The following is a 15510-nucleotide window of genomic DNA, read 5'->3' as shown; positions in this document are numbered from 1 at the left end:
CCTCCACCAGTGTTAAATCTCTCTGCAAAGTTGACAATGACAGAAACCACAGTAAAATAATTTATTTCTATAGCAGAAATGTTAACAGTAAAAGTGAGTATATGATTACATTTCATATACAATCATCTATATTTACAGGGGATATGTGTGTTTACATTTGAGTTACTTAAGTGGTACACATTATGGTACAGTTCTGTCCAAGCAGTTATTATTTCACTGATACATACGACTATATGTTAGTCTCAAAGTTAAGTAATGTAAGATGACAGTTTCTTACTCAAACATGAACAGAGTACATTGTGTGCACTGCAGCCTTCTTCACAAATGAGAAATAACATAATTATTCCCAAACAACAAGAAACAACTTTATGATTAGTTTGGACATCTTTTGAAATTAGTTGGTAAATATGAATCAAAATGCTACGATAGTATTAATTTATTAAAAAAAAATATCTAATATATAATAAAGCCTCTATCAACAAATCTGTGCTGCTGAAATTCAAGCAGGTTACCAGAAAATGCAATCAAAATGTACAAAAAAAACAATGTAAAATCAAAGTGTAAAATAGCAAAAGATGATTGTGTCATTATTTTTAAACTGTAGGAAAAACCGCACCAATCCTTCGTGTTTAAAAAAAACAACAACGTGTAATTCCCACCTCCACAGGAGTGCTCTCAAAACAGTGTAAAAGGTAACTACAGTATGTCAGATAAAATGTAGCAATATGGTGTCTCCAGAGGCTTTGTGCAGGATTCAGAGAGAACTGAGGTAAAACATTTTCAGGCAAGGGCAACACACACACACTCAACATCAAAGCACCATGGCTTCTTTGAATGTGTCGATCCATCTGTTAGAAAAAGAAAATATTATTGTGAGCATTACTGCTGGCATAGCAGGTAGGCAACAATAAGTGGCACCACTTTTTATACTATACCTCTGTGCTGTTTGAACGTCATCAGCTTTGTAAATGTAGTAAAGCGTGTTTTTGTGGAAAAGCTTAAACTGCAACTTGTGCGATGAGTCAACTGTCAACATAAACCCTAAGAGAGGCTGACTCTCCAAGGCCGCAACATCCTGCATTATGACACAATATAAAAAAACAGACGTTAGAGGGACATGAAATCACATCTTTTTGGCTCCATATTAACATGACACTGGGCTCTCATTGATACAAGCAGGAGACCTTACCTCGCTTGCAGCGTACGTGTACAGGACCTTGTCTTTGATGACGAACCACAGCCTCTTCCCCTGCTTCTTATTGCCCTTTGACCTCTGCAGATACCCACTCATGGAGGAGTTGTCTGTGTTCGCCGTCACCTGAAACAAACCAAAAAAAAAAACGACTGGTAAGATATCAAATTGTTGACCATCACTTACAGTTTTCCTTGAACAAAGCATCATTCACCTCTTTAAGCGCCGCAGGTATTTTCTTTTGCTTCCTGGTGAAAGCAAAGGTAGCTCTGCTTCCAGGGGATACTGCTGCTGCTAGGGCCTGTTCACCTGAGGAACAGAGATGTGGATCATGTAGGTGTTACTGTTAATACACATGGAATACAAAGTCTAATCCAGCGTTATGTTTCAGGCTCAGGCAACATGCAATCATGAGGATGACAGTGCAAGTGAATCAGACTTACTTTTCTGCTCCTGAAGAATGGGGAAACACTGGTTACACACTCTTGCCAATGTGTTATTCAGGTATTCGAGGCAGTGTTTCTTGGGGGAACACGCCTGGCATACCACCTGAAGATATGATAAAGTTACATAACATTTTATTTTTCCGTATGTTACCCCACAACAGCAATTGTTTTCATCGTGCTCCGTTGTCCTATCTTTAACCATGTCATTACTTCTAATCAGCTTCTGTGTCTTCGGGTGCATGTTTTATAAGACATTCTTATTTTCCTTACCTTTCCACATGCGCGGCAGTGGTGTCGCCTCCATGTGAGGGTGAACTCACAGGTGCAGATCATACACATGGTGGTCCGTGGGTCAGGGATCCATATGGGGGCTTTAGATCCTAAAGCAGCGTCATCGCCACATTCACTTAGATCGACCTGAATAGAAATATAAAAAAGACATGATTTAACCCTCACTGCTCATAATAGACTTTGTTTGCAATCGTCACTTTAACAAAGTCTCACACACTGCAAACAGGAAATGTGTGAGCTTCACTAACCTCTTCAGGAGGCTTGCCAGATATGAAACTGATCTTCTTCCTGGTGTAGTCACAGATCGCCGTGGAAATGGCCTCAAGCCATTCATCTCGCTCTGAGGCTGAACTGCAGAGAGAAAAACAAAGTGTGACCCCCCACCTACACAGTGTTCATACAGACCTATGCTCTACAAGCAAGAAAGAAAAACACATGATGACTGTTATACAACGACGTACGAAACAACACATGTTCTTAAATTACCAGGAGATATCTTTTGCTCCTGATCATTACCTCGCTGAGAGAATGAAGGAGCGCTGCACGCTCTCAATTTTCAGCTCGTTCTGACAGGCCTCTTGGCTTGGTTTGCTAACCTGTAATTATATTCAATGTGAGCGGCGATGGCAGCGTATAACACAGTATATTGTAATAAATGTTAATGTGAGAAAAGATGTAGAGCGCAAGGACATTTGGAGTTCAGTATCTCACCTTCATCCCAGCCAGATCCAACATGTTGTTCAACTTGTACTGGCCCGATTGGACTGGAGTGGTGTACAGCAATATGTCGTTAAACTAAAGGAGAAAAGACAAAATAAATGTAATTTCTGTATATTCTGTCTTTTCTCATACACTACTAACAACTTATTAAAAACAGCTATATTCTACTAGCTTCCAATATAATGACACTTTGATACAAGCTGTTGACTTATATTATCAAAGCCTTAATGTTAGGGCATCAAACAGCATCTGATATATAACTTCCGTAGGATCCTAACAGCAGCTTGAGAGCACTGCAGTGCAAAATGTACAGCAGAAAAAAAGCCAGAATGAATGCATCTGTATCTTGGACAGATTGCACAGTCATTGTAGCATAAGCATTACCATGAGTGTGATATATAAGAATGAAACAAGAGAAGGGACAGATTAGGTGTTTACTTTACCAGGAAAAACATTCTGGGCTGCATGACCTTACGGGACAGCTTCTTCAGGACGCCCTCTTTGAGTAAGATCTGATGTACAAGAATGTTATAAGAGTCACACAGTAAGTCATGTTTGTTGTTTCAATCACTTACATTTATTGAGCATGGTGGCTATTTTCTGACTCTTGAACTTCAAAAACAAATGAAGGACTACAGTAAATTACAAGTGAAGACGCAGTAAAATAAATATGCATGGTATGCGTTTAGGGGAAGAATAGTTCTGTTAATGTGATTTCCTGTTCATTAGAATAATTATGAAAGTATTGGACTTCATCCCGAAGATGAGGACAAAACTATATAATAACTGAGAATGTAGTATCAGTGAACTTTCAAAACATAAATCAGTTTTATGAATTGGTGAAATTGGAGTTTCAAGTTCATTTTGAACCTTGAAAACACAACCTTGAGGCGACATTGTTGAAAGTGATAATGTCTTCTCAACTTTATTAATTATGAAGCTTATATATAAATATGTATATATAAATAATAGTAAATAAAGTGAGGTTTACAACATCTTATTAACGTGACAAAATCTAATGTAGGTACATATAAAACAGTAATACACAAAAAAAATAACATAAATCAGAGCTGAATCTTTTACGGCCTTACCCGACCAGGTAGAACTATCTCATGGTGGCCGTTCAGACGGCACTGCACCTGGATCAGCTTCTCAAAGTCATCCTGAGAGGAACAAAAAAAACCTTCAGCATTGTGCATGCAGTATTTTCTCAATATGTTAATATAATATGTGAATATTTATTTGACGGCTCTCACCCCTTGTTTCACGGTGTCGTTGGCATGATTGGCTACCTCTTTCATTAATGCAAGGGCAGCTGTGTAGATAGAAATGTGAAAAGATGTACAACACATACATTACATGCAATGTTTCCATTTTACTGACAGCATTAAATCAAGCCTACAGTTTACAGATGTAAGTAAGGCCTGTTGGGTTACCTTGTGTGTCCTTGTAATCGTCTGAGTCTTCAGACAGGTTTTTTAGATAGTCTGAAACACAATTGCAAACATGTATAGTCAACAGTCTAATAAACAAGTGATAAATAAATCGTACACTCTGTTACAGGTGCTACGTGTTGTGCGGTAAATTCCTGAAGTGTAATCTGGAATTAAAATCCCGGATAAAAAGGTCTGCAGGTGCTTACATAATACAATTATACAAGAGTGACGCGAGGAACATTCTTCACATTTTGAGCTCTGAGGGATCGACCCTGATCCATTAGACTCATGTAACGCTAATCTCCCTCATGTTAAAGCTTGTGTTATGTCACTAAATCTCATTCGGGCTGCATTTCAAAAAAATCTTATTATATGAGGCCTGAAGTGGCAAGACAGAAATTCAAAATTATTTATGTTTTTTTTCTGGACACCAGAGGGCAGCATGAGACCGATAATGAGACTGGTCACAGGTTGGACAGACAGTGCAATGTTTAGCAGTTGAGGTTTCATTTAAGCTGACAGACAATTTGTCAAGAAATTAAATGAAGCATGAATGTGAAGAGCTCGTAATACAATGCTGTGTAAAAATAACACTTTTGCAGATGTACCTGTGAGTAGCAACTGATACTGAGGAATCCTCTGAACAGGCTTCAGTAGATAATGCTTCAGGGCAATGTTGGCACAGCGGGGACTGGCCTTGGTCAAAAAAAAAATGAGGACACACGTTACGAAATACAATCTTCAGTAAAAACAAAAGCACAATTACATCCTCTACACATGCACAAACAATGTAGCCTCATTGAAATGGACACTCCCCCAACAGACAGAGAAAACAGGTCATGAATTACTTCTTACCTGAAATTCCCGCACCACGGCGCCGAAAGCCAGGTTCTTCTTGCTCTGCTCTTCCAGTAGAGCCACATTCTTGCCAAACTCGCGGATGTAAGTCGAGTACATTTTCAGATAGGGCCCTTTCTTCAGGAAAATGTCTGCTAGCTGGGCCCTCTCGTCCCTGTGCACATGGGTAAAGCAGAGAACAAATAAATTAGACAGAAACGTATAATTAAAAGCTTTATAATGATCATTTACAGCGCTGTATCTCATGTTATTAGTTATGTCTAACATTTCAGTTGCTCCCTTGCCTTAGAGGCAGATACCACCTGCCTATTGTTCTCCAGTGGACAATGGTGTCACTTAAAGCTTTGGGTAATAAACAGGCCACAGTTTCTCTTATAAAGAAATCAAACTTCCTCAATTGACACAGCAACAATAAAAACACCTAACTTCTCCCTCTCTGGGTCCACAGCATAGTCCGACCATAGTGTACCGTACAGCTTAGTTACACAACATAAACTAAATCCAAATGAAATGTGTACAGTAACAAAGTTAAGCATGTATCCTATGTACTGTACTGCCAGTGCCTCTGAAATAAAACCAAATGTTTTTCAGTCATGTACTTTGAATCAGGTAGGCTACACACTACAGGGCCATATGTACGTGGACACCGAAACAAAGTGTTTAGACACCAGAACACTTTATCCATATGGGATTGTTTGACATGTTATTTCAAAAGTGTGGAAGAACAGTCATTCTCCCAATCAGCTACAAGAGCATCAGGCAAGTTGGGGGACTAACGTTTGTGATATAAGTCTTGGTTTGTCCCAAAAGTTTTGGAATGGAGTCTAGGCTTATAACTTTCTGTAACAACCTCATTTTGTCATGTGGATGGAAACAGGTGTGTGCCTTCCCCCAAATGTTGGAATACATCTCTTACAGGGAACCAAGGCATCTTGTGCCTTTTAGTTTAAAAAAGTGATTTGGTTGTACCATTTGGCCACTCTCTGCTCCAGCTCTTTGAGCAGGTCTTGGTTGAGTTCGTAGAGCTGTGGGAGGGAGTACAGGATCTGGTTGAGAAGCCTCTCCTCAATCACAGGCTTCCCACTCTGACTAGACGCTTTGGAGACGGCATCACGGAAGTCCTGCAGGTCAGATAGTTAAGACAGATAGAGAGTCAGCTGGTTACGTTCAGGAACTCAAAAAACTAGATTGTGTCAAATGTGGTATTTGCATTTTTGGCATTTCAGTGCAACACAACAACAGTGACCCAGTTTTGAGTCCCAATGAAATCTAAGAAACTAAATTAATTAAATGCAGGTTCAAAAATTGTGTTCCTCTACAGATCAAGAAACATGGTCACTAAAACAACACTACAAATTCGATAAGCTCAGAGAAGCTTACGTATAAAAGTTAAAGAAGGAAAGATACTGTCGACCCATAACCTACACAGACACACCTGACTTACATAAGCATTGTTGAATTTCAAGAAAACAGTGAATATGGACTAAGGGTGTTTCTTTAATTTTGGTCCTTTTTTCAGTCCACTTGGATGATATAGTTTGGTTCTTTTTACAGAGAACTATATGTATAAAAAAACACCTGAAATAAGCCAAGCAAATAGCCTTAGGGTGCCAGTTCTGCTACTCTTTTTGATGATGTGGAGTTTTTTTTTTTTTTTTTGTGGTGGTTTATTGGGACACATGGCAAATAAAACTGCTTTTAGTCTGAGCGCCCAGTGGAGAGCTCCTGTGGTTAAACCGTGTGATCTCTTCCAATACCACAACAGCTGACAGTAACAGAAAACAATACATTCCCATTGAGTTGAAGCTGCTTATCTGTCCGTTGCTGGACAGTTTGCAATTTTGAGAGACACTAGCTGGTCACCTGATAGAAACAGTAAACAGAGTTGTTTCTATATTGGTCTAAATTGATAAACACATGGAGAAAAAAAACACAAAAATAGCATGCTGTGTTCCCATCCATATCTTTGTGGAAAGCTGGGGCCTAGTAAAGATGGTGAAGGAACTTAGTCACTTCAGCATTCTTTTGAGCATGACTGTGCCTCATTACTGGACACCATTCATCTACCGTCTAGAGAGAGCCATGCACTTCCCGTGCGTGCTCTGCAGTGAGGAGTCATTGCCTATGACTCAGTCCTAGTAGGATCTCATTCCGTGACCTTGATCTCTCTACACATTTGCTCAAATTAACAAAATATTTTTGGGGAAACATAAGAATAACAGGTCACAAAAAAAGACCTCACCTTCACCTAGGATGTCATGACAGTTAATGATGCTATAGTCTTATAGTGAAAATCTGGGGGGAAACCATTGAGGAATGTGAGCCGTGCAGGCGAAAGTACAGGGGAGTTGGGTCAAGATTATCCGGCTTGGGGAGTGACCCAGTGGCTATACTAATGAAACACATATGGAGAATGTGGGCTCAGACAGTAGATTAGCACTAGATAAAACATACACAAAATAACATCGACTTCTGCCATTATCAGAGCAAACATGGAGCTTGTTTTTGGGTGAAGCAAAGCGTGATGTGTGGGAGTACTTACAACATGAAGCAACTTTATCACGTCAACAAACCTAGAAAAAACAAAAGCATTACAGAAGTTGAAGAGAGTCACTTCACCCAAAGCGCCCCAAAAAACACATTGTCCCACTAAGGTCTAATGTAACCCACGCTGATGAATTTGGTTTTATTTGCAAAGGTTTCTTTTGATATATAGTATATCTGTACCTGACACAATGCAGTCGATTTGAAAATGTTGTCCGTGGTGTATTTAGCACCAAAATATTTTTAAAATGAAAAATGTAAATGGCTCACAAATACAAATAATGTCCTTTGTGTTATAAATACACAGACCATGCTTAATTTTTTAGCACATACTGTACATAGTCCATGTCAAACCTATGTTGTAACATATGCGATAGAATATGTTTTTTAATTATTTAAGAAGAAAAAAATGAAGACCCTTACACACTCTCGGAGCTCATGATTTCAGTGGCGATGTGGTGAATCTTGCTCTTGTTCTGTCCACTCTTTGTCTAACAAAAAATGGTGCAAAAAGACTGACTTAGAATCACAAATGCAGCGTTATAAATCACTTGGTTGGTTTCACATTTGCTCGGACAAGGTGCACAGCAGACACACCGCTGTGCATCATTATATAATCAGGTGTAACCTCTGTGTGGACTGAAGTCATAAACAGTGTCTGCCTCTCACCGTGCTCTCCTCTGGCTGCTCCTCCGGCTGTCCTTTACTGGAGACAGAGCTGCTATCGCCCTCATCCTCCTCTTCCTCTGAGCTGAAGATGTCGTCATCCAGTGGTGCCACCTCCTCATCCACGGAGATTCTGTTGGGAAGCACAGGGTAAGAAAAGTTGACATATCTTTTGAGGGTCAAAGAGAATACATTTAATAAGAACTGGAAGAAATGGAACAGTATGCAATACGACACCGACTAAATGTACACCCGTTTTATTTATTTTTGTATGAATATTGAAATACTCCCAGACAACTGGATATTTTTAATTTGATTGTATTTTATTAGTTTTTTTAGAACCTTGTATTGTCTTATTTTATGTTGATGTTGTTTTTATTTATTCGAAAACTCAATAAAAACTTGAGTGAGAAAAAAAGAAAGCAGGGTGTCGGGGTCAATAGAGGTAGATGCTAGAGCATTAACATGCTGCACAGGAGTTTAGGACACACAGAAGCAGCAGGCATTTATTGAAAAACACTGATGCAACAAGGTCAGGCCACCTACACCCTTGTACTTTATTATAATGATAAACTGTAGGCTAAATCCAACCTATCCCCTTACCTTTCTCTTTCTGAATTTTTAAAAAATGCATTAATTTATATTTATTAATTTGTTTATATACTATATATTTAGGTTTACTCATACTTTTTAAGATTGTCAATTATTTCTGTAACTGTTTTGTATGATGACCTGTATGTGTACGCTTTGCACATCAGAAACGAATAATCAACAAATACAGCTGGAGTGAAAGAAAGACAAGGAAGAAGGAACTAAGGAAGAAGGAACTAAGGAAGGACTGTTGAAAGGATAAACTTGTGAAAATGGCAAATGTAATGTTTTATGGTTGGTTCTGTCATGTTCAAATAAAAAACTGTTGTATTCAGGATTCACAAGAGACGGAGGATGGATGAGGTTTGAAGGACAAACACTTGTGGCAGCACATAATAATCACGTCAGTCGAGCAGTAATTAAAAATGTTCTGCTCTGATCACATGAGAGTTGTAAAAAGGGGCTCCTGCCGGAAAAGGGAGCCCTTGACACAAGCCGGAAAAAACATGTTAAGATTATCACCATAACACCACATTTGGGTCAAGTTGCCAGCAGTTTGACTAAATGGTGCCATTTCCCAAAAAAAAATAAAACACAACAGACACAACTGATAAATCCTCACACACACTTAGTTTGTATGACCTTGCAGCACTAAAATTATGTTAACAGCTGAAAAGGGAACGTCACCAAGGAGGAACTACATATCTAAAATGCCACAACACCCTGAGGGAGCACTACATGTCAGACAAACGGCACCTCCCTGAACAAAACTGCAGGAAAAGAGATGGGTCAAGGCTAAGCAACACAAACCAAATAGGCCAGAATCTGTGGCTTTCACAAACGGTTACATGTGTACAGTAAGTATTGCACTTCTTTTGAGCAGCTCGAACATGTGACAGTCGTACAGTTTGAACTCAAAAAGGGTGACACACTAAGCTGTGCTAGGCCAAGTGTACAGCTACACAAACTGTAATCCTACTTTCCCACTGACTTCTGCTCACTGGTCATTCACACTATATACGTGTTTTGAATAAAAGGATAATTGCAAACTATACCAAGAATACATTAGGTACTAACAGTTGTATTGTGCTAATTAAGCAACTAAGCTCAGCTGTCTGTGACAAACCTTTAAAGGATCACTTCAACCAAAACAGATTTTTTTTTCACCTTATTATCACCTTTGTACCTGCACACACAGATATCTAAAATCCCCAAGGTTTTGGGCATTTTAAAATGTAATTGGAAAAAGGAACAGCAATGTCCTGGTCCTGAAGCAATAGAGGCTGTGTTTTTGATCACAAAGTACGAACAGTAAATTGTGTCTGGATAGAAACACTGCATATTTAAGAATAATTGTTTGTTGCTTTGATGTGCACAATCCGATTGCCTTCATTGCATTAAAAAATCTCAGTGACAATATATCAAAAATCGAGCAAATTAGAAATGAAGATAACAAGAAAATTGGTTTTGTGAATTTGGGTGATGTGACCATTCAGTTTGAAACACTTGAAGTTTAAGTTTCCTCTGAGCTTAAAAAAAATAAAAATGCTAAGCAGGAAAGCACCTGAGACAAGCACAACATGTTGAATGCTCTTGCTTGAAATAAATCTCTAGGCCAATGGCTTCCAGTATCTATGATGCCTCTGACAATAACTATTGGTATGTAGTAGGCCCCTTTAAAAAATGTTCTGCATATCTAAATCATTATGTCAACACATGAAAGGCTGTGGAGGCACGCGTGCCGCCATACTTGTCAAACTCCCCTGACAGGAATCTGCAACAACAGACGCATTGTGATGTGCTGCCGAGACACTCAATCTCTGTCATTAACTTAATCCTAACACACATAAATAATCCCCCCAGTATATTCCTAGGAAAAATCAGGATGTAAATGTAAAAAGTAAGACATAGAGACAGAAATGAAAGCCTTGGTAATCTACCTCTCATAGTCTGGGGTTGGACACTGTAGGTGTCCGGTGTTTTTCTCAAAGCACATATACGGCTCCTGCTCCTCATAAATGCCTTCATCATCATGCCAGGCTGCAGGCTGCGAGAAGGAGGCCAGAGGGGATGCCTCTGCCGTTCCCACATTCACATAGTCCGGTATCTCCTCATAGTGGGGGATGTTCTGATAGAAAATGTCTCCATTTCCACCGGCAAAAACCTCATCTCCGTCCACGTTCTGCTCTACTCCAATCAGAGGGCAGGAGACTTTACGTTCAGCCCCGCGGCGCTCGTGGAAGTCCCTGTGCACGCTTTGTTCTTCTTCACCGTTGTCTGGGCTCTGGCCTCCTTTGGCCATCAGCTTGGGGAGCATCATCATGGACATCTTGAGCTCCAGCAGTTTCCGGAAAGAGTTCCTCTTCCGTCCGTCAGAGCGAATGAGGTCCGCAGAAGAGAACGACTTGGATTTCTGTTTGCCCCAGCTGGACAGAGAGGGTTTGATGATGGGCTGAGGCTTCTGTGGTGGCGAAGGCAGCCTCCTCATAACACTCTCCTTCGAAGCGCAGTCTTGTATAGGAAGGACATGCAAGTACTCGTCATCTCCCGACTTCCCCTCTTCTCTCTCCTCAGACGACCGCCTCCTCTGCATCCATGCCATGGGGCCGCTGTGTCTCTTGGGCTTCTTCGGCGCTACCTTGGCGGCTACATCCTCTGCTGCCACGGCGACAGGAGGCAGGCAGCTGAGCTTGGGTGGATTGGACGAACCGCTGGAGGGAAGACTGTGTGTGAAGTGGGAGCAGGACGCCTCTTTCTCAGAGTGTGTTCTTTCATTCTCCACCTCCACCTCTTCCTCGTCGACAGACACCTCCATCTCGTGCACGCTGCTGTCCCAGCCCAGGTCTTCCTCCAACACATCCTTGGTCATGGACAGAGGAGCAGAGGTTGTTGGTGCTTTCTCAGGTGCGGACAGGAGTGGCTTTTTCCTGGGCGGAGGGGCCGGCGCGGGGCAGGCTCTCCTCGCCGACAGAAAAACGGTCTGCTTGTTTTCAGCAACAGGTACACTGACAGACAGCAACGAGCCGCCCTTCCCCTCTTCCACATTCATTTCCCGAACATCCTGGCCGACCATCTCTTCCCTGTCCTCCTCCTTTTCCTGACGGGCCTGCACAGACGTCCGGGGTTTCCGCGGTACAGGCACAGGGATGGGCTTCCTAGGGGCTGCTGGGAATGCTTTGGGTCGGGCCACACAAGACATCTGCTCCGAGCCTAGAGCATCTTCCTCTGGTCCTGGCCCAGGTGAACTGTGAGGCGTGACGTTGCCGTTTGCCTCGTCGCTCCATGTTCTGTTTGGAAGGGACGGCCTCACAGTCACCCTGTTGACGTCTGTGTTGAGATTTTCGTCCAAGGTAAATGTTTCTTTTAGAGGTTTATGACTTGCGTTTGTCACTCTGCACGTCTCCTCGCTCTTATCCGCAGTGCCTCGAGACGCGGGGAGAAGTTTGACGTTTTCTTCGGGTTTAGCCTTGTGATACGTTTTGAAGTCTTTCTCCATTTTTTGGTTCCTGAGGCACACACAGTTTTCGTGGCTACACAGACAAATAGGAATGATGTAATCCCAATCTGGTTTTTTGTTCTCTTGCTGTAGTCCATTTTGGGAGTTGAGAAGTCCTTTGTTTTCTCTTGCAGGAGTTTGGTCCGGGCCCTTTGGCGCAAGAGGTTTGTATTCCACAGCAGTGGTGAGTTTGGAGAGGCAGGGTTTGGGGGCCAGTAGTGGTTTAACCCTCCTCTGTGTACTAGGAGACAGCAGTGAGAGGTTGTCTCTCCTTGGGGTAGAGGGAGACAGCCCTGGCCTGTGGTAGTCGACCAGCTTTGGTTTTGGGGCCAAAGGTGGCTTGTACACGCCTAAGGGGGAGAAAACGCAAAAGATGAGCACTTTAGACTATGTGTGAAGTTATCTCCTGTGGGTCAGAGCCGGGCGTATACACACATAAAATCTGAAACAGCGCAAAAAGATTATGAAACTAAAACACATTTTGATATCCAGTTGGTTTATTTGAGGAATATACAGTAGTCTGGCAGATGTTGCCCTAATAAGAGTTCACTTTTTAACTCATCTGCTCGGTAACACTGATCCTAACCTAGTGACGGCTTAGTGTAAAACTGCTGTTAGGTATTAAGCCCTCTCTCCCGAGGGGGTTCAAATATCACATGGCATTTGTTTGCCACTCCACACAACAGCACAGTAATCCTGCTAATGGCCCCTGTCAACAGGCAAAGGAGGGGGAGGAGGAGGGGGAAAGAGCAGATGGGAGGTGAAGAGTGGGAGATGAATGGAGGAGGGAGGGTAAAAGAGTCAAACAGAAGGGTACATCTGGCCGAGCTACTGTCCAAAAATCATCTGAAATACTTACATGCTGAACTGTGTTTGCCTTAGCAGAATCACAAATGTTACTTATGCTGGGTTTACACTACACGACTTTTCACGCGATTTGACAGTCGCAGACAATCTTCCAATGTCGGACTGAAATCACAGAAGTCGTGCTGGAGTTGTGGCGCGCGCATTGAATTAACCTTTTTTTAATTAAATAATCACTATCGTGTTTGCGGAAATAATATTAATCTCAAAAGGAATCTAGTTGTAGTCCTGCAATATGAGACCCCCTGTCTTTTCAAAATCTCACTCTGTGACTGAAAACTAATGACTAGTTGTCTTCAGGTGCGAATTGATTGTCTTTAGATGTAAGAGGGTTTCAGTCTTCAGTCTTTTCAAAGTCCTCTAGTGTAAGCCCAGCATTAATCAGCAAAAAAAAGTCTAATTCTAATGAATTGTGATTTGGGATCAGTGACATGTACTGTATAAAGGTGACACACAAGACACACTCTACCTGAATAGAATGTCCCATATAGGCTACAATCACTCGTCATCGCTTAGCCTATATATAAACACATGCACATTTTGTTTGACGGTATTTGTTATTATTCCTAACACATGTTAATACCCTATGCATCTGTCCATCTTTTTTAATCTATGGATTTAATATCATAGCCAGGGACAGGGCTTGAAAATGAGCATGAGCATATACAACTGTTGCATTGTTTCTCCGTGTGTTATAATGTTGATCTGTACTATTCATTGGGGGAAGAAAATAAGCTATCAAGTAAATGAACACGTTGTTCTATCGGAACTACATCCCTGATGATTTGTAATTTAGCTGCTCAGTATTCACGCGGTCACACAAACATGAAATTTAGTTTTCAGTCACTCACCTGAGTTCTTCATCGCGTCTCTGTTTTGACGAATTTTATCAATCAGTGCGGTTGAAACGGACACTGGTTTGTTTTCCGGGCGCATAGCGAGTTGTCGACTCGAAAATAAGTCACGTTTTCATACCTAAAATATCGACATTATCTCTTCTTTTCTTTCAGCAACACATGCAACCCTGCGTGCGGACGCACAGCTCGGTCTCACTGGCCTCCTGCCAGGCAGCGATATGAACCTATGAGCTTCCTTTCTGTTGGCACAAATAATCCACTAGAGGTCTTCAAGAGCCACAAAGTACCAGTCTATCGAGAGAAAAATGTTAAAGAAAAGTGTAACATTAAATAAGTACGAAATAAATTGTACTCCTCTGCATCTGATCGCTTCAACACACTTCAACCCAATTTCATTAAGACTTTATGATTGCTCATCATAACAGTCATTTTTGAAGTTCCAAACACAAGTATATTTTCCACATACATCATCATCATCATTGCTAATATTAACCCCACTGGTATGACTACGAAATATGAGTGGAAGCCAGCTGACACTTTGTAAGCCAAATTCCAGAAATATTTTTTGTTGAGGAAGTAAAACTCAAACAACATCATATTATCAGTTTCATCACACTGCCTGTAACTGGCTTGATCAATCAGTCACTCTTATAGAAAAAAGCTCTGGTTTATAGAAAGGAAGGGAGATAATGAAACACACACACACACACACACACACACAGTTCTGAATCATTTGGTGTTTTTATTCAATCTGCTCATACTTATTCAATATTACAATAAATCCGAGATATTTACATAAAATTAAATTGGAAAAAGACTGTAACATCAGCAGTCCTTCCACAATAAATCTTGGGCCCTGATGCCTGTAAGCGTTGTGAATGTAAACTTTCTATTTTGCATTTCAGTTACAGATTAGGCTAATCAGTGGTGCCAACCTGCATTGTAAGCAAATGAGGCGTTTGTGGTTTGATTGCACATTAACCCATAGTTTATACAGTTTGGAGACTGTTTTTTTGACAACAAAAGGGCAGATGAAGATATAATCCTCAGTCATTGGTGCATAGTCAGTGTGTGACAACAGAGACATGAGGAAATGCTGCAGTCTTTTTTGGTTTGATAGAAAAGTCCATCTGGCGTCTGTTTGATACTTTGTTTTTTCTGTTCAGGAAAGAGGAAATCAGACAGGTATTTCAGTCAGAACATTTGAACAAGATTTATGAGAACGCAACACATTGGTCAAAGAAAATGTTTTTTGAGTTGTTTGACCATTAAGATACATTTCAGGAATCTGCAGGAATCTACAGTATATCAACAGTCACACACCTCTCAACGTCATGTCCTTTTAGTGTTGCGTCTTGTGAGCAGTGTGTCTCTGTGGCTGTAGGCTCATTCACTGTATCGCTGTTAGGAAAGTACAAAAAATCATGAGCAAAATCAAAGCAGTAAACTTAATCAAATGCTTTGTGTTTGAAAGGATTTTAGTGGAACAATGTATCTCTTCTTGTAATTTTTTTTTTTTTAATTAATTTGGGGTTGCATGATGACAAAT

General features: G+C 40.8%; 1 protein-coding gene across 1 annotated transcript; it reads right to left on the bottom strand.

The window, feature by feature from the left end:
* Window positions 1–47: 47 nt before the first annotated feature.
* Window positions 48–14147, bottom strand: LOC307251298 (FYVE, RhoGEF and PH domain-containing protein 6-like). Its single transcript, XM_080028625.1, has 21 exons — window positions 13956–14147; window positions 10685–12590; window positions 8157–8286; window positions 7911–7978; window positions 7486–7516; window positions 5913–6064; window positions 4941–5097; window positions 4694–4781; window positions 4086–4136; window positions 3906–3964; window positions 3741–3812; window positions 3093–3161; window positions 2641–2724; window positions 2446–2525; window positions 2178–2280; window positions 1909–2055; window positions 1636–1741; window positions 1407–1501; window positions 1190–1318; window positions 936–1075; window positions 48–848 (listed from the first exon to the last, which is right to left on the bottom strand). The coding sequence occupies exons 1-21, from the start codon at window positions 14038–14040 to the stop codon at window positions 812–814; spliced, it is 3789 nt and encodes a 1262-aa protein (XP_079884751.1). The 5' UTR covers window positions 14041–14147; the 3' UTR covers window positions 48–811.
* Window positions 14148–15510: the final 1363 nt, after the last annotated feature.

The sequence above is a fragment of the Ammodytes marinus genome (genome assembly GCF_949987685.1).
Source record: "Ammodytes marinus genome assembly, chromosome: 5".
NCBI lineage: Eukaryota > Metazoa > Chordata > Actinopteri > Uranoscopiformes > Ammodytidae > Ammodytes > Ammodytes marinus.
The sequence above is the reverse complement of the archived record's forward strand: the minus strand, read 5'-3'. Positions and strand labels throughout refer to the sequence as shown.

Bases quoted from the DNA above. Each gene is read 5' to 3' on its own strand.
- LOC307251298 (XM_080028625.1), bottom strand. From the start codon at position 14,040: ATGCGCCCGGAAAACAAACCAGTGTCCGTTTCAACCGCACTGATTGAT. The intron at 8,287-10,684 runs GTAGATTACCAA...GCTTCCCAACAG, and splicing joins CCAACCCCAGACTATGAGAG to AATCTCCGTGGATGAGGAGG. The intron at 2,056-2,177 runs GTTAGTGAAGCT...ATTTCTATTCAG, and splicing joins CTGGCAAGCCTCCTGAAGAG to GTCGATCTAAGTGAATGTGG.